Below are 20,326 nucleotides of genomic sequence, written 5' to 3'. Positions count from 1 at the left end.
GCTGTGGTAGAAAAGAGGGAGAGTAGCAGAAGGCGGAGGTTTTCAGGGGCAGCGAGGGAGGGTAAAGAGGAGGATGGGGAGGAGGGGAGGGTATTAGCTTCTCCTCCTCCTCCTCAGATTCTTTGCGTCACACGCTACGAGGAAACGTCGAGAAAAGACAAATTATGATATCCCTCCACTCGCTTCCCTCCTGCCACAGAACGAGAGGACTTTGAAGGAGGGATTTTGAACAAAGCCAGGATGCAGAGGAAATGTGTCAGGGGACTTGAGTTAGGCCTGAAAAGCCATTCTGAGAAAAAACAGGGTGATAATGTAATACCAGCTGGTTTATGGATAAACACTCTGATGCACTCAGACATATCAGAGCATGTTCCCCACTGGGTTTGTAGAGCCTTTATACATCTGACAGCTACTGTCAAGAGGTCCGTAGTCCATAGTGATTATTACCAGGAAGGTTGTGGAGTCTATTCATCTTCAAATAAATTCAAATCTATATTGTTCAGATGGAAAAAAGTGCAGTTTCAAACTCGGCAGGGATGTATTTATTTAATTCTTTAGGTTTGGATGCATAAAAATAGGTCAAAAATTGTATATAAAAAACTAGTAATAATTTCTGTATTTGTAAATTTGAGGGACTTTTTCTCCAATTTCCCCCCTCAGTTTATAAACCTGGTAGGTTTATGATAATTGGCATCTTCCTGAAGCAGGATATGCAATATACAACAACGTTTGGCTGCTTGGGGACATCCGATCTCACTGCTCTGTGTTTTTTATTTCAGTCAAACATTAAATTAAACATATCTTACAAACAGCTGCACACAGACACCTAAAAATATGAGTCTGGAGGCGAGGGTTTGCTTGAAAAGAAATGTTTGTACAACACATTATCTAAGGTTTGTTATAGAGAAGGGCAAAACAGGATAACTATTTAAATATGGGGCACAGTTTTCAACAGTCTTTCATAGAGGACATTCATAGTGCTGAAAGATGTAGCTGTGTGAAGAATGATAAAAGAAAACTAACCCTCCTGTTGTCCTCAGTCAAGGAAGGAAGGAAGGAAGGAAGGGAAGGAGTAAGAAAGGAAGGAAAGGAGTACGGAGGGAAGGAAAGGTGTAAGGAGGGAGGGAGGAAGGAAAGGAGTAAGGAAGGAAGGAAGGAAAGGAGTAAGGAGGGAGGGAGGAAGGAAGGAAAGGAGTAAGGAGGGAGGGAGGGAGGAAGGAAGGAAGGAAGGAAAGAAGCAAGGAAGGATGGAAGTAAGTGAGGAAAGAAGTATAGAAGGAGGGGAACACAGAGCCGACTATGTTTCTACAGTAGCCCAGAACGGACAAACCAAAAACTAACTCTAGAGAGGACCTTTCACGTTGTCCATGAGTTTTCCACCTACATGCTTGAAAGGTTGAGTTATGAGGAGTTTTCTGTTGTTTATAATGTGCTACTTCACAGCTAGAAGCCTGCTTACTTTCACACCTCTGCATACCTGGCCACTTCCCGCCTGAAGTGAGTGTGAATATATAGTCAGCTTCATTAAGTCACAAAATTTGTCAGATGCAGCCTCACCCCTCTCCCATTTCTTATATCAGAGAGGTTTTCAGGGGAGTGGGTTCAATACATTGTTCAAACATCTAACACACTAATTGTTTGGAGCATACTGGCACCTTTAACCCTCCTGTTGTCCTCGTGTCAAGGAAGGAAGGGAGGAAGAGGAATGAAGAAGGAAGGAAAGGAGGGTGGGAGGAAGGAAGGAATGGAAAGGAGGAAGGGAGGTAGGAGAGGAAGAAGGAAGGAAGGGAGGGAGGAGAGGAAGAAGGAAGGAAGGGAGGGAGGAGAGGAAGAAGGAAAGAAGGGAGGGAGGAAGAAGGAAGGAAAGGAGGGAAGGGAGGAAGGAAAGCAGGGAGGAAGGAAGGAAGGAAAGAAGGGAGGAAAGAAGGGAGGAATAAGGAAGGAAGGAAAGGAGGGAGGAAGGAAGGAAAGCAGGGAGTAAGGAAGGAGGGAAGGAAGGAAGGAGGGAAGGAAAGAAGGAGGGAGGGAGGGAGGGAGGAAGGAAGAAAGAGAGAAGGAGGGAGGGAGGGAGGAAGGAAGGAAGGAAGGAAGGAAGAGTCAAAACAGACAGGGTCAATTTGACCCGGAGGACGACACAAATGTTAAAGTCAAATGATACCAAATGTCCATGTACAGCTTCCAAAATGTATGATCAAACACACCAAAGATGTCAACTTATACAGCACACACCAAATATAGCAAAACAAATATATATGAGCCTATTTTTATATATTTATTTAATTTATTTAAAAGCAATAACGATATACCAGGATTCCTCACCTTCACTCCTCAGACTGGATACTGTACCTTTACTAGTCTGCTATATTATGATCTGATGTGTACTGTGCTGCTACTACCCCTAACCCAAACAACAGGGAAACACTTTAAATGATGTGATTGTAGGTAGAGGAGACGATGCTGGGCGGATTTTATTAAATATATATTACACTTTATTATATTCATTACTGTGTGGATTTGAAAGCACTGCCTTTACATCAGCTGTCTCAACAAAACATTAGGTGTCCAATGCCTTCACCATCTTTTCTATACACATCCTCTCAGCTACACTATCATCCGTCACCGCTGAAGTAATTGAACCTCCTTCTGTGGCAGTTTTAGTGTCTTGCTCTCCTCATCCAGCTCCTCCAGCTCCTCCAGCAGCTCCTCCAGCTCATACAGTATGCAGCTCTTTCTCTTTTACTACACTGGAACAAACTCATCTGCAGCCAGTTTCATTTGCAGTGCTGGAAGCTGATTTAATATCAGAAAGTTGTTATTGTTGTTGTTTGTTTTTTTTTCCTTCCATCTTTATTACTTCATCCTCTGTTCCTCACGCAGTCCTGTGAGTAATCTATTGTTTGTTCTAATTAGATGCTGTACATGTAAGTCACGTAGGGAATGATTGCCTCCGGCTAGCTTTAATGATTTTTTCCCTCTTAACCGTGCATCTTCAACCCTATGATTTTACTCATAGCTTAACTACAGTGGCGTGCTTGTGTGTGAGTGTGTTTTTGTGTGTGTGTGTGTGTGTGTGTGTGTGTGTGTGTGTGTGTGTGTGTGTGTGTGTGTGTGTGTGTGTGTGTGTGTGTGTGAATGACTCTCAGATGATATTCCTCCCCAGTGGCCTCCAGCAGTCCTCAGACTGTGACAGGGAGAGTAATTGGCCATCAAAATAATCCAGACCCCTTCCTTCATTCCCAGCTAGCCGCCGGCGAGTGGAATTAGACACCGAGTTTAGCCAGGGATATTAAACACAAACTCTATATGCACGTGTGTGTGTGTGTGTGTGTGTGTGTGTGTGTGTGTGCGCGTGTGTGTGTGTGTTTTCATGAGGCATAGGTTGACCTTAAGTCACATCAGCATGTATCACAATATGACTGTGATGCAGCTTCATGATTTATTAAAAAATATTCCGTTTGGTAATCCTGTATTATAATAAATACAGTATTATGATGAAACTGTGCTCAAACACAGTCCAATAAAAAATGTATTAAATGAAATTGGATCACAGTAGTCAAATTACAAAAAAAAAAACTGCACCAAAAAAAAAAAACAGTGTCTCATCTAATTATTTTGCAGACAATGACTAAACAATCACACTTTGTCTAATACGTTTCTATACATGAAAAGTGCAAGATTGCATTTTGAGACCAGCCTGTATGCGAAGGCTATTATGGTAAATAATTAGTTTATAGCAGCTTAGAGTCTCTTGTGCATTAATGGAAAAAAACACTGAATGTATATATTAATACTGTATGAATAATGACCTGAAATCTTACAGAGATGTAATGTATGCCTATTTTTAATCACAGATTTACTGAAACTTTGCTAACAGTGGATTAAATGGACACTAGTTCACATAACAAAAGAGAGGAAAAACCTCTTCTGGGTGTTTTTACTGATGTGCAATGTTTCCACATGCATCTTCATAGTGTAAGGAAGTGCTGATATGTGCAACCACCAGAGGAAAGACACACACATAAACTCAGACATACTGAGCTCTGAAATAGATTATATATGTTCAGCTGGACCGGCTCGGTATCCCCACATGTCTGTCTATCACTGACTCAGTTACACCATTGGTCGGCCGTCCTAGTGTTGTAGTTTCCCCATTGATGCTGGATTTGAACCAGGATCCTTGTGACTATGAGGCATGAGCATTTACACTGTAGTAATCTACACGATAACCCACAATGCATTTGGTTCCTACCCGAGCTGAAATCATCAGGCTGAAGCTGATTTCATTTTAGCTCTAACTCTGTAAATATACCACTTTATCCACATGTCTAACCTTTTTAGGAAGAAAGTAAAGTAGCCCTTTAGATCCACAATGTGACGCTAATTTGTCCAAATAACACCTGTTTAAAGTTTTGTTCCTGAGAATTCGGAGCCACTCAAGTTAGCCGTAGAGTAACGCACTTCCTGTCATTTTCACAAAATAAAACACCTGTTACCTTTTATTATTAAGAAACCCATAACGATAGAATTGGTGCTTTTATTTTGAAAACAGGAAGCGAACATACCCTCGCTGTAGCTAACCTGAAACCACTGAGGTGTTGATCTGTGACGTTTGTGTTTTGGGTTTTTTTCAGAAGTTGCATTGCATCTTGGGTAATGTGAGTGTGAGTAGTAGCGTTGCATCTTGGGTAATGTGAGTGTGAGTAGTAGCGTTGCATCTTGGGTAATGTGAGTGTGAGTAGTAGCGTTGCATCTTGGGTAATGTGAGTGTGAGTAGTCAGCTCTTGATGCATACTCTGCATTTCTGGAGAATCTAATAAACCATCCAGGAACTTCTCACATACTCTAAATCACATACTACGCAGTTGAAACACACTACATACTTCAAATGACGTCAGAGTTAGTACGAGTAGTAGGAAAGGATGAGGGTTAGAACAGACCCATAGTCTTAAGCTTAGCTAAACACCTCTTGACTCCAGCTCCATACTTTCTTTTCTAACATTCAGACATGAAAGTAGAACCACTTAATCTCTTTCTTAACCTAGCTTTAGTCCAGCTTTTATTAAACGTCATCTTTTATTTGACTTCTTCTTTCTGATATAACTCTCCGTAAGTCAATAAGCACATTTCCCAATAAATGTTGAGCTACTCCTGCTGCCTCCTAAGTGTCAATGTGCAGTTTACCAGTAGATTGACTCTCTGTCATCATCAAACCAGTGACTAACCGACTGAAGGCAGAAGAAAAAGTTGAGGGTTTATTCTCTGTGTGTGTGTGTGTGTGTGTGTGTGTGTGTGTGTGTGTGTGTGTGTGTGTGTGTGTGTGTGTGTGTGTGTGTGTGTTTATCTCTTAAAGCCAATATCATGTCCACTGCCCGTAAGAGATGAGAGCCCCGCTGTTTGTTTGGCCGTCCTCCACACTCCTCGCTTTCGACTCCACTCCTGCCGCCACGTAATCGCATTTGTGTTTGTACAACCTGGTAATACAGTGAATCGATGAAGCGGCCGCAAAAGGCCCCGACGCTATTTACTTTCACCTTGACTCACTCATCTGAAAACAACCTTGAACGCAGCGTCTCGTATCTGTGAGAAGAGAGTGAGTGAATGAGAGAGTGAGAGAGAGACTATTTTTGTCATTATGAATTCCTTTTGTAATGACACACTCTCTGTTGACTGATATTGAGTTTGACCGACAGGGAGTTTTTTTTTTTGAAGCCTCAAAGCGGTGGTTGAAATTGATTTTGACGTTTTTCTAGTTTTTCTTAAGTCGTGATGAGATGTTAACACATTTCCTGTCTCTACAAACTTCCTGCTGTTGTCAAGCAGTCGGACACCGTTGGAGTATTTAACCCTCCTGTCAGCCTCGAGTCAAGGAAGGAAGTTAGGAAGAAGAAGAAGGAAGGAAAGGAGGGAGGAAGGGAGGAAGAAGGAAGGAAGGAAAGGAGGGAGGGAGGAAAGAAGGAAGGAGGGAGGGTGGGAAGGAAGGAGGGAGGGAGGGAAGGGAGGGAGGAGGGAAGGAAGGAAGGAAGGTAGGTGGGAGGGAGGAAAGAAGGAAGGAGGGAGGGTGGGAAGGAAGGAGGGAGGGAAAGAAGGGAGGAGGGAAAGAAGGAAGGTAGGTGGGAGGGAGGAAAGAAGGAAGGAAGGAGGCAGAGAGGGATGGAGGGAAGGAAGGAAAGACAGAAGGAGGGAGGGAGGAAAGAAGGACAGAAGGAAGGAAGGAAGGAAGGAAGGAAGAAAGAAAGAAGAAACAGTCAAAACAGATGGGGATGACACAAGGGTTAAGTCCAGACCGGGGGGAGTGGGGGGGGGGGGGGGGCGGGGGGGTGTAGTTTATTTACTGCAGAGCCAACATCCTGCATTAACACCCACCTTATATCAACCAGAGACTTTCTTTCTTTCACTTTGTTTACTTCCTGTAGTCTGTCATGAACTCACTTCAGCTTATAGTCTCCTCTGCTGCTCTGATATGAGCTTTAACACAAAGCCTCACACAGCCACACCAACAACACACCAACACAAACAACACAATCCAGCTCAGTAGCTCAGTCCATGTCTCCATTTCTATTGTTTTGCAGGAGGAAGAAAAAAAAAGAAAAATCACAACCACACAACATAAAATACAATAAAAACTCCACATGACTTAACAAAAGGGAACAATTAAGAATAGGGATGATATAAAGTGCTACGCTGAGGAACTGACAGGAAGTTTATATTATATTGTATTTAATTGTGTGTGGATAATATTTATAAATGGTTGTGTAAAGCATTCAATTTTGGGTTCATCTAAGCTCTGAACTTTCCTGCATCTCCCTTTTATGCAGTGGTTTAAAAAGCTCTTGTGTCATGCTCATTAATGCTGTTGGAAATAATATCAAAGCCAAAACGGTCGTGAAAATTACAACAAAAGTGGATGAAATCAACCCAGCACGTGCACGTTGTCGTAAGTCAACCTATAGAAATAGAAAATAATGTCAATATTAGAATTTAATCAGATGGTGGTACTGTATGTGATGCTGCAAGAAGCCTTTTAGCATCTTTTAGCTTCATTCTTTTGATTCTACAACCCCCCCCCCCCCCGACTTTACTTCCTGGTTGACTCTCTCAGCTCTCATCAGCGTCATTCCCAGCAGGAAGCTATTTTCTCCTCAAACAAGGGGCAGATAAACTCCCTTAAATATAAAATTAGACAGACTAAACTGGTACAAGAAGTGAAATGGTTGGCAGATATGAAACCAGAGCTAAGAGGAGAGTGAATACTGGACTAACCTTCATCAGATGGACACAAACACAACCTCAAATGAGTGATAACGTTGCTCTTTCTCTCTTTGTGCTAGCTCATCGTTCACCATAATAGTTTTATATATTCTTTATTACTCTGTATTTATTTACTGTATGACATGACAGCTCCTAGCAATCACTTTTTCATTGTATAGCTAAAATAAACACAGACTGAATAATGGAGCAGATTTCAGTCTGATTATCACACAGGATGTCAAATTCCTTAAACATACAATGGAAGTGTCTGACAAAGAAAGGCTGCTGCTCTCCACTGATAATACAGATACAGTGTTTCCTAGTATATTCCTCCTTTTTTCCTACTTATATTTACTTTATTTAACAAAGCATTACAGAGAAGTGTCTGCAAATATTATTATTATCAACTTCTTGTCAATATTAAACACATGAAATATAAAACTTTGTTGTCCTTTTTTCTTATTCCAGCCTTGTTTATTAATGTTGATGAATAATGAATAATGAAATTGCTTTATTTCTATTTTATGTATTTTTTTCTGGTTGTCATTCTTGCCTCTTTGCTGAAATGTAACTTCTGTACCTCTTTCTTTCCCCCTCTCTTTCCCCCTCTCTGCAGGCCCGCCCGTAAACGTAACCTGCAACATTTTTATCAACAGTTTTGGGTCCATCGCTGAAACAACAATGGTAAGCTCAATTATTCTTAATATCACTTTACGCCACGGAGATTTTGATAGTATTTATTCTTCACCTGTGTGTGTGTGTGTGTGTGTGTGTGTGTGTGTGTGTGGACGTGGATGGTTTGGCGGTTAATGGAAAATGTCGTGGCAGCTCCATTTCAGCTCGGGAGTAATTCAGCTCTGAAAAAAATGCGATTAATTGAAATGACGGCGACGACGCATCCAAAGTTTCATTTGTATTTCCTTTTCAAAAATTAAAAAGCCTTCAGCCCCCCTCCCCTCCCCCCCTCTCCTGCCCGCCCTGAGTGTTTAGAAATATCTCCGCCTCATTGAACCTGTCTCCCATTTCGAACACTTCATTTTGAAAGAGAGCGCATCACCGCCGCGGCCATTTGCATAACAACGCCATGGCGATGATGTCGTGCCTGTTTGCGAGCGATGGGATGGAAATTTACGCTCATTCATTACACAGAAAATCCATTAGCGTTAATATAACTGAACCATCAACCTTCACAGAGCAACTACACCCCACCCCACCCCTTCCCCTCCTCCCCAAAAAGCAGATATGTGTGTTAGCATGTGACAGCACCCACAGCGTCTCCACCAACGCTGCTAAAAAGTGTAACCTCTATAAAATACATGCGTCATGTTTTCATCCACCAAATGCATCAAGCCTGTCAGCCGTGTAAAACCTCTTCAGCCACCGGTGAGGACACCAAAGTCACGTCCTTGGGTAATGTTTCTGGGAATGAGTCTGGTTTTAGCAATGACTCTATTTTTAAAGGGCCAATGCAGATATTTGTCAGACTTAGTATCTTTGAAATTTGGCCTTAAAAATCATCATCATCATCATCATCAACCTTTTATTTATACTTCTCTCTTTAAGGGTGAAGCTCATTTTCAGCTGTGTTGACATCACATAAAAACAAATCAAATGGCATAAAATACAGAAATCAATTCCTAATTATAACAGTTATGTTAAAAAAAACATTAAGATTTAAAAAGGTGTAAAAGCATAAAAACAAATCAAATGGCAGAAATACAAAAATCAATTCCTAATTATAAGAGTTACATTAAAAAAAGATTTATAAGTATATATCTAAAAGTGCTCCAATTTTATCAGGGAATCAGTATTTAAAGTGCATTGGAGGTTGTTCCATTAGTTTGCAGCACAAAATCTATTATTGATGTTAATTAGTAACATGAGGTAATTTGGTAGTTTTTTATTTTTATTACTTTGTTAATGAATATGTATCCATCTCTTTTCATAGAGAGAGAGGATCAGCTACCTTTTCATACAGAGAGCAATGATGGGTATTATATATATCTCCAGTAATAGTAGAGAATAGTATATACTGTATCTAAAGGGTTAATAGTCCATCACACAGCAATATACAACAGATATTAACATTCCTCCAGAGTTTGCACATGTTCCTGGTAGAGTGAGCTTTGAAACAGCCTATGAATGCAATTTTTTTTGGGGGGGGGGGGGGGGGCAACTTGGATTCAGCATGTCTGCCATTCTAGCTGCACACCTGACCATCAGAGCTTTAATGTGAGTGTGAGTTTGTTTGTGTGTTTGTTTGTGTTGTGGTCCAAAACCAAAAGTAAATCTCATCAAATGTGGAAGTATGGTTTTTGATTAGATTTGATTGAGAGTGGCGTCTCCATGGCAACGCAAGCAAATAGCTGACTTAACCTTCACCTCAGACTCTCCGTCCATTTCAATCATGAAAAACAGACTCAAACAGAAAATCACTTGAGTAAAATAAGTAGCATCCCTCTAAATTCTGCAAACTTTAGGTCAAATAAGCTGATGAAGGAAATTGGTTAAAGGTTATTTTCTTCATAATAAACGATCTCATGATAAAAGCAGAAGAAGGAAAAACAAGTAACAAGTACTGTGAGTGCACCCAAAGCTTGATTCTTCTTCTTCCTCCTGCACCAAAAACTATTAAAAACACATCAGCGATACACAGGATAGCGAGTTCCTTCACTCCCATGAACACACACACACACACACACACACACACACACACACACACACGTACACACACACACACACACACACACACACACACACACAGTAATTTATTTTGACTTAATCCGACACACACCGTCCCGCTGCCAGAAATACTCACTAGGAAACCAAATGTGGATTAATCCCAGGCTGAAAAATAGTCCAAAAAAGAAGCACTATTTCATCCTGGTTGAGTAACATCAGGCCCAGCAGTTTTAGAAACACTTTTAAAAAAAGGTAAATACATATTTGTGACGTGCTTTTTAAAGATTTAAGATATTAGGTGACAGGCAGAGTAGGTAAGTCAGAAAGTGCTGAGAGAGTTTTGGTTGTCATTAGTCTCATGTTTAGCAGAGCAAATAAGCCAATGGGAATATCTGCCACCTCTGAACACAAAAAAAGGGAAGGAAGAGACAGAGGAAGAAGGGAAAGACAAAAACAGGGAAAGGAAGTGTGAATATATGCAGGATAGTAAGGAGGAAAAGGGTGGAAATAGTCCTTTTTGGCTGAGCCATTTTAGAATAATAAATAATTTAAAAAAGTAAATACATATTTGTGAAGTGCTTTTTAAAGATTTCCATCCTTAGAGTGAAATATTGGGTCAAAGATAGTCAGAGTAGGTAAGTCAGAAAGTGCAGAGAGGCGGATTATAATGTTGTAAATTTGGTGTGTTTCATGAAAAAAGAGAGTATCATTAGCTTCATGTTTAGCAGAGCAAATAAACCAATGGGAATAACAGCCACTAATGAAAGAAAATAAGAATAAAAGAGACAGAGGAAGGAGGGAAGGACAAGAGAAAAAAGGAAAGAAAGTGTGTAGTGTATGCAGGATTGTAAAGGGGAAAAGGGATGTGAAGGGGAGAGCAAGAAATGTAGGAATAAAAAGGACAAGGGACAGAAAGAAAAGCGCCTGCAGAGAGGAAGGGAGGAAGAGAGGAAGAGAGGAAGGGATGATGATATCCCGACCTGAACCTGCACAGACACGGACACACATCGCTGCATTGAAACTGCCGGCTGCTGCAGATCCTCGTCACGCAGGACCAAATCCACATTTTCCCTCCCGCAGAAGCAGAATCGATCCTCGTCACAGCCAAGGAAGGAAGGAAGGAGGGAGGGAGAGATGGAGGGATGGAGGGATGAAGGAAGATGGACAGATAGAGAAGAGGATGACTGAGGGAAGCACAATAGGAAGGATAGAGGAAACCCTTGTGATGAGATCTGTAGATAGAGAAGAGTCTCACACACAATATTCATTGCATCTTTTTTAAAGCTTATCACCTGACAGGTTACATGCCACTCTCCTGTTGTCCTCAAGTCAAGTAAGGAAGGGAGGAAAAAGGAAGGAAAGGAAAGAGGAAGGAAGGAAGGAAGGAAGGGAGAAAGAAGGAAGGAAGGAAAAGAGGAAGGAGGGAGGAAAGGAAAGAAGGAAGAGAGGAAAGAAAGGAAGGGAAGGAAGGGAGAAAGAAGGAAGGAAGGAAAAGAGGAAGGAGGGAGGAAAGGAAAGAAGGAAGAGAGGAAAGAAAGGAAGGAAGGAAGGAAGGAAGGAAGGAAGGAAGGAAGGTAGGGCAGAGGAAAGGAAAGAAGGACAGAGGAAAGAAGGAAGGGAGGTAGGAGGGAGGAAAGAAGGAAGGTAGGAGGGAGGAAAGAAAAAGAGAGAAAGAGGGAGGGAGGGAAGAAAGAGAGAAGGAGAGAGGGAGGAAGGACAGATGGGAGGAAGGACAGATGGAAGGAAGGAAGGAAGGAAGGAAGGAAGGAAGGGATGAAAGAAGGAACAGTCAAAACAGACGGGGTCAATTTGACCCGGGACACAATTACACACAATTAACACAAAGATTAATTTAGGTTCTATTTCTTGTGGTATTAACCTTCACATACTGTTCATTTTCAGGCATTTCACAGTTTGCAACCATAATTTGTCTCTATATGTAATTTCGGGACCACACATGATTCATGAATACCTCATCAGTCATTAATAAACATGTGATTCATCCTTAAATAAAGCTTTCAGAGAGCAGAGAGAGTGTAGTCTTAAGTTTTTACGCTTTTTGTTAATAGAGAAAAAAAAATACAATCACACTTTATAACAGAGGAGAACATAAACCTTTCAATGAACAGTATTTTTGAATAGATACGAGTCAAACACTCAACAGAAATGTGTATCGGTTGCACAAAATCATTTTTAGAAAGTTGAATTATGTCCATGTTTGTATATTCTGGGTCACATTCAGATAAATCATTAGGTTTCTGGCTAAAAGAAACATTTTTAAGGTGTTTTTTCTTCTCTTTAATGTAAAAATGAGACTAATTAGACCCTGAACAGTATCTTAAGGGTTAACTCATGACATGGAAGCAACACTGTAGAGCAGGGCTGGGCCAGTATGCTTTTGTGCCGTTTCGATTCTCTAACGAATTTTGGGTCCCAATTCGATTTAAATTTCGATTTTATATTTCAGTTATTGTGATTTTCTTTCCTTAAACAAGAACAGGTTGAACCAAACAATTGATAATACATCATAAGTCATATTTACAAAAAACACAATACACACATCACCATCATCAGTTTGTGAGATTTATTTTTAAAACTGTGAACCTGCCCTCACAAAAAACATTCTCATCCGCCAACATGTTACAATAAACTAAACTGCTACATTTAGCTGGTCTTTAGAAAAAAAGAAAAGAAATGTAAATTTTAAAAAATGAATTAAAATCGCTAGAAAAAAATCGCGATTAATATAAAAATTGATTTTTTGACCCGGCCCTACTGTAGAGTTTATAGCTGCATCTGATACTCCTTAACTCCTTGTATTTCTTGGCATTGCTCCTTTATATCATGATTCTATGACTGAATTACTGCTACTGCTTCCTATCTGGGATTCTCTGCTGCCTTTTCTGAGATTTCTACCATTTTTTTCCTCCTGATTTCCAAGTTATTAGAGTTCTTCATTATGCAAATTGTGTCACATGCTGTAGGCCTGCTGTAGTGTGTATGAGAGGAATAAAAGTGATCTTGATCTGTGGTGTGATCTAAACTCTGTCACCGCCAGAGTTTAGATGTCATAGTCGGAGCAACACGTCAATCAAACAGTGAACTCTGTTTAACGTGTGGAAGTTGAGAGTTGTCCTGTTGACGACCACAGTCAGTGTTGTCTCTGTGTGATCTCTCGGGAGGTGGATTAGAAACACACACACACACACACACACACACACACACACACACACACACACAAAACAACAAAGTACTGAAATAATTGGATTTATCTGCTTTTTATCAAAGCAGAAAATCCATTTAAAAGCTCAAGAGGCGAAACACAGAGCGAGCAGGAAGCCGTGGACGTAGATCTCGATGCAGTGATGGTGCAGTGTGTGGCTCTGGACCCACAGTATCCCTTCATCCTCGTCACACACACACACACACACACACACACACACACACACACTCACACACACTCTGTGCTGCTGGGGCCGGAGCACAGTGATAGATGGAGTCGGTAGAATGGCGCAGTGCTTGTTGAAGTCCCGGCGGTACACGGCTTTATTCCTGTTTCAGCGCTCTCACTGCTCACTCTCTCTTTCTGCTTCTCACACACACACACGCACACACACACACACACACACACACACACACTCCGAAAGGCACGCAACCCCCTTCTTTCTCTCTCTCTCTCTCTCTCACTTCATCACTCCCTCTCATTCATTTTCTGCCTCTCTTACTTCCTCTTTTAAAAAGCACACGTGCTCACATGCCAACTTAATTCACTCTTCATGTCTCTCTCTCTCTCTCTCTCTCTCTCTCTCTCTCTCTCTCTCTCTCTCTCAATCAAACACACACATTTAAACCTCAAACACACTTGATCGCCCCTCGCTAATTCCCTCAAACACACACACACACACACTCCCAGAAGAATTGAGAATGATGGGTTTTCTTTCTTTTTACTCTTTATTGAAAATTGCATCACATATTGGACAAAGACATCTATATCCCATAACTCTTACATCATTTTCAGGTCAAACTTGATTCATTTTAACATTTGATAACAGTGAAACACCCTTAAATTGTCCTTAAGTGAGCCAGAATATACAAAAAATGACATACTGTACCTTTTTTTTTGCACAGCTGAAACACATCTTTGCACATAGATAGTGTTCTAGGTGAAGTTTATAGTGTGATTGTGAATGTTTTTACTCCCTAAACAAATAATATAAAACCTAAATGCACTCCCTCTGCTCTCTGAAAGCGTCATTAAGGATTAATTAGCTGTTCATTAATGACTGATGAGGTGAATGTGTGAATGCAAAATAGGTAGATTGGTATAGGGATTAATTATGAGAGGACACTGTGAATGCTAAAATAAGAAAAAACAAGTCCATTTATCTTACTTTAATCTAATTACTTAAGCAAATTAATTAAATATACTTATTTTGTAATATAGATAAGTTAAGAGACTTTTGAGATTTTCATGAATAAGTCAAAAGAGGATTTTTTTTTTGGCCATTTTGGAGATGAAAGATAATCCTGCAGTTTCTGTTTTAGCAAGGCAGTCATAAAACAACATTTTATAGTTTCTGTTTATGTTCTGCCCTGAGAATATAGAGTTTGTGCCATAAAATGTTGTCCTCATAGACTTGTATGTAAAGATGGATGTAGCGTCTGTGGGTTTGCATCCGATTCAGTTTGAAGCCCAGAGTTGCACCATCTTCTCTGTTTGGAGCCAGAACTAGATCTGTCACAATAATTATGTTATTATTAACATCATATACATATGGGCTCATCATATGATATATAGACATGACCTATGATCATTTTTTTAAGAGGCTATTCATGTCACATTGGCTCCATTCCTCACTGTGCACATCCTGAGTGGAAACTGCAGAAGTATTAAAGATAAATAACTCCCCACCCATAATGGCAGTCTGTGTTTTTACAGAAGGGTAGCACCCACTCTTTAATCCCACCCCTCACCCAGCTATTATATTATCATTATGATAATATGAATATGAAATGATCCTCAAATGATAATAATATTGTTTATCGCAATTATTTCTGAGACAATATATCATCCAATAAAAGTAGTTAGTAGTTATCATGACAGGTCTAGTCTAGTCAGGACCTTTCAAAATAAGAGTGCAGGTTGTTCCTCTCACACTCTATAAACTGGGACAGGGCAGGTATTGTAATCATTAAACTTAGGTTGCTTTGTCACTCGAATAGAGAAGAGGGGAACTTCTTCTTCTTCCACCTGAGTGAAAACTACACCACACAAATATTGGAGCAACACCACATTTATACAGTCTTGGGGTTTGTGGTTTTACTGTGGTGCTCCTATCAAATAAATATTTGACAAGAAGGCGTCCCATATGAGCAGCACACACGAGGCAGGCACGGAGCTGTTGAACATTTCATTCTCCAAATGAGACGAGACAGCACAGAATGAGAAGATGAGCCCCGATGAGAGAGAGAGAGAGAGAGAGAGAGTTGTGTTTTTCTAGTTACACAGAGGACCAGCAAAGTATCATCATACATTTTAAAGTTATACATTTGGTCTAGTTTGCTTGCATAACTCAAACAAACGTAGAAGTGAACCGAGACCCATGTTTTCTCAGGACCAGAGTTCAAATGAGCTTTCACACTTCCCCAAAACATAGTGGACTATCTGAGATAAGGGTTCCTTTAAATCGGACCAAACAGCTCTGGTGTAAAAGCAACATTACTGTAATATAAAGACAATATAACATCTAATAGCCACTTAATATAATAAAATAGAAAATAGAATAGACCTTTATGGTTCACCATGCTGCAATCATAGACTGTATAAAAGAAATGGACGTAACATCCGTGACGTCACCCATTGGTTTGTGGAATGCTGCTCGGAAGCCAATAGTTTCGAATCTGGGCAGCGCCATCTTGAAAATTTCAGGTGCATGCTGGGAAAAATAAAAACACGGATTCTACTTATATGGACATGAGGCCGGGCCATGGGCGGAGTGGGGAGGTTGCTATGGATGCGAGGGTTGGATCTCAAGTGCATTGGTCAATCAACCTGTCAATCAGGACGTAGCCACGCCCTAATGCATACCCTGCTTTATCGTCAAATATAAAATCAGGGAGACCAAAATGTCCCAAATGAACATCATACTGCATTGAAGAAGGCTTTAAACTAGCGATTGAGACCATAAACACATTTTGAAAACGTTTACTGAGGTTAGAAATCAAGTGAGAAGTTGGTGAATTCTCCATTGACTTGTATAGAGACGGAAGTCCTTTTGACACCAAAACGGTCGCCCCCTGGTGGCCTTTTGATAGAATGCAGTTCTAAGTCACTTCCTCATTGGCCTCATTTCAGAGGACCAGAGCTCCCTGCCTGGGTGCAACACTGTCTTTGGCTCATCAATAACAGACGTACAGCATATGGAAATTACGTAAGATCCACAGAATCCATAAATCCATAAAATACATGATATAGTATAAAATATAAGTCCATATATCAGTTCCTGTGTGCGTATTGCATATTGATCACTTGGAAGTGTTTAGAATATGAATAGCACTTAGGATAAAAGACTTCCTGGTTGCTAAAGGAACTCAGTAGCGCCTCCCACAGCTAAAAAGCTCAAACTGGCCAGAGAGAGAGAGGATGAGAGGATGAGAGCTGTCAGCGACGATGCTCCTCACTTCCTCTTTCTTCATCCTCTTGAGGTTTGAAGTAGTATTTATAGAGAGATGTTGACGCTTATTGAATGGCAGTCGGAGCAGTTGATGGCATCCAGGTCATTATTTAATGTTCGATTAGCAACCTGAGATGCTCCAGATGTTATTTTGGCTAATCTCCATAAGTAGATTTATGCTTAAGATAATAAAAAACTAAATCATTGTCACCTCTTTTACTCTCCACTCAAATGTGATTGGTTTATACTATTTCGGACTACAAATGCTACCAAAGTCTCTTCCTGTTATTCTACATTCATTCATATGCAGATTTGTGTTTATAGAGATCACTTCCATGTTGGCTTCAGCCTCGAGCCGTACTAGCTGCTGCTTGGTTCTACTGTAGCTCTTACAGTAGTTACACAGAGCTCTCAGTCTCTTTATCCCTCTCACACAGAAAGCTCAATCACTTTATTTCCCTTTGTCATCCCTCTCTCTCTCTCTCTCTCTCTCTCTCTCTCTCTCTTTCTCATACACGCAGACACACTTTTATCTCGCCGCTCAATCATTCTCTCTTTCGCCCTCCCTATAAAGACAGCTGAGCACCATGAACAGGCTTTACAGTGTTACTTAAAGTATTATTTCCAGCTTTATCCCTCTCTCTCTCTTACTTTCTCTTCATCTCTCTCTCTCTCTCTCCTCCTCCTCCTCCTCCTCCTATATAATAGGGAAGTTGTGACTGTATGTAGTTCACATCACTGGATGTTCAGTGGCTTTAAAGGGAAAAGGACATTTTGCTTTCAGATGCAACTCACCAGATATAGTTGATTCCCTCTCTCTTAACCCTCCTGTTGTCCTCGAGTCAAGGAAGGAAGGAAGGGAGGAAGAAGGGAGGGAGGAAGAAAGGAAGGAAGGAAGGGAGGAAGGAAGAAGGAAGGGAGGGAGGAAGGAAGAAGGAAGGAAAGGAGGAAGGAAGGGAGGAAGAAGGGAGGAAAGGAGGGAGGAAGGAATGGAGGAAAGGAATGGAGGAAGGGAGGGAGGGAGGAAGGAAGAAGTAAGGAAAGGAGGAAGGAAGAAGAAGGAAGGGAGGGAGGAAGGAAGAAGATAGGGAGGGAGGAAGGAAGGAAGGAAAGGAGGGAGGGAGGAAGAGAGGGAGGGAGGGAGGGAGGAAGGAAGGAAGGAAGGCAGGCAGGCAGGCAGGAAGGAAGGGAAGAAGAATGAAGAACGAAGGAAAGAAGGGAGGAAGGAATGGAGGAAAGGAACTAAGGAAGGGAAGAAGGAAGGGAGGAAAGGAGGAAGGAAGAAGGAAGGGAGGAAAGGAGGAAGGAAGAAGGAAGGAAGGGAGGAAAGAAGGAACAGTCAAAACAGACAGGCTTAATTTGACCCGGGAGGACGACACAAAAGTTAAAGAAACATTCTGTGTAAAAAATAATAAGACAATAAATAAATATGAGATGTCCGCATGCTTCCAGTATTATTGTGTGGTTATAGAGTTCTTGTTAGGGTTAGGTAAGGCAGATGAAGACACAGTATAAGGCTGTAAAACAAGATTAGATTTGATGGTTGGGAATAGTGACTGACTTTAATACCAAAAACTATGATTCACATCATGTTTGTACCAACCAAGAGTCAACGTCGGCTTCTTTCTTTCTTGTTTCAGTTAAAAGTATCAGGCATGGTGTCTAGTGATGAACCTACTGATAACTGTCAGTGTCTCTGCAGCTCCTCCTCGGCTTTACGGAGCTTTATAGTGAGTTTCAGCTCATTGTTTAGATCTCCAGCTGTAATTTTGTTGTTTTGGTTCACACTCAGTGCTCTCATAGTGTTCTTTTGAGCCATAAAAAGCTCTAAAAAGCAACTCTCCACTACCTGCTCAGCACTAAACCACAAACATACACAGTTAGCTGTAGACTAGCTGGTGAACATAGTGGAGCATTTAGCATCTAAAGAGCTAGATATTTCCCTCAGGAGTTGGTAGAGAGTAAAAACAGAGCTAAAAGAGAGTGAATATTGGGCTTATATTCAGCAGGTGGACTGAAACACGACTCAGAATGAATGATAATGTTGATCAGTAACTGCTGGATGTGGAAATAAGCAACAGTTTGCCAACACGTTCAACATATCAGTGTAAAAGAGAGATGATGATATGTCAACATAGTGTTAACCCTCCTGTTGTCCTCAGTCAAGGAAGGGAGGAAAGAAGGAAGGAAGGAAATGAGTAAGGAGGGAGGTAGAAACGAAGTAAGGACAGAGGGAAGGAAGGAAGGAAGGAAAGGAGGAAGGAGGAAGGAAAGAAGGAAGGAAGGAAGGAAGGAAGGAAAGGAAAGGAAAGGAGGAAGGAAGGAAGGAAGGAAGGAAATGAGTAAGGAGGGAGGGAGGCAGGAAAGTAGTAAGGAAGGAAAGGAGTAAGGAGGGAGGGAGGAAGGAAAGAAGGAAAGAAGCAAGGAACAATGGAAGTATAGAAAGAGGGCAAGAACAAAGGAAAAATTAAAGAAAGTACAGTCAAAAGGAGACGGGGTCAATTTGACCCGGGAGGACGACAGGAGGGACAAATGGCCAAAAACTCTTTCACTGCAGCTTTTAACTATAGCAGTTATAACAGATTTATTGATTTCTAATGATTAAACAATGGATTTAGTGATTTCAAACCATAAAGAAAACAAAAGTGAGTGTCAATAAACTTTAAAAAGTAAGATACCATACCTTCTCTTATATCTGACTGGAGCTGTAAATCTGGATCTTATGCTCTTTAAAATCTTAGTATAAGCTGAGTCACTCTAACAATACTGGTCCAAGTTGTGTTTCTGTGCTTCCTGTAGTTACTTGAATATGATTTCCAGCAGGCTGAATAAATAAAATATCACAGCATCAGTATTTTTTTTTTTTTTTTTTACATACAATCTTACATAATGCAGTTTTTTAATAAACCACATTTAATTGCATGAGTGCGTCTGAAACCATCAAACCTCTAGATCCGGGGTGAAGAAGGTTTGCTGTTGAAAATTGATTTGACATCCCACCTGGCTGGATGCTGATGTGGCTTATTCTGTAGCCACTCAGTAAAAAAAAAACACAACAGCATCTTCTCCTCTTCTTCTTCTTCTTCTTCTTCTCTCTCCTCTCAGTGCAGTGTTTGTCTGAGCGGAGCAGATGTGCTGCCATAATGTGCGAGACTCCATAACCTCCCCATCCTACCTGAGCAGCATCCAGGGAGCCAGCAGGGTGTTATGACAGGCGTTGAATTACAATATGGCTGCTGCTGTTTTTCTGTGGTTATTGCAGTTGTTGTTAGAAGAAGAAGAAGAGGAAGAAGAAGAGTATAGGAAAAGAGGAGGAAGATTACAGTCTTTCATGCGTGGTTTACTGCCTGAGTTTAATACATGCTGAAATGAGTGTGGTATTGTGTAAGTACAGCATTTCCTCTGCTAATGGTTTCATAGCAGCGTGGCGGCGGCGGATGGTAATTTCAGGGTAGCACTTAACAGTCCAACGGCCTTATGTTGGAATATTAAACCACGAGTACGACCCTACAGACATCGTAGGAGTCCCACTTTTTCTTTTTTTTTTCTTTTTTTTTTTAACTGCACATATGCCGACGTCCTGCAGCATTTTTCCGCCCGTCGTCAGGAGGAAGAGGAAGAGGGAAGCATTCAGTAACGGGGAGCTCAGCCTCAATGTCAACAGAGAAACAGTTTTTTAATAAACCCATGACTCAATTTAGTCATCCATTCTCTCTCCGATT

At 40.9% G+C, this 20,326-nt stretch overlaps 1 protein-coding gene across 1 annotated transcript in view; it reads left to right on the top strand.

The window, feature by feature from the left end:
* glra1 (glycine receptor, alpha 1) overlaps positions 1-20,326 on the top strand; it is a 159,536-nt gene that overhangs the window by 70,905 nt on the left and 68,305 nt on the right. Inside the window, exon 5 of the mRNA XM_053324163.1 lies at positions 7,865-7,932. Within this exon, the coding sequence (XP_053180138.1) occupies positions 7,865-7,932 (68 nt within the window). The remainder of the gene's footprint in view (positions 1-7,864; positions 7,933-20,326) is intronic.

Source organism: Scomber japonicus, chromosome 8, assembly GCF_027409825.1.
Source record: "Scomber japonicus isolate fScoJap1 chromosome 8, fScoJap1.pri, whole genome shotgun sequence".
NCBI lineage: Eukaryota > Metazoa > Chordata > Actinopteri > Scombriformes > Scombridae > Scomber > Scomber japonicus.
Note: the sequence above shows the minus strand (reverse complement) of the source record. Positions and strands in the feature narration are given on the sequence as shown.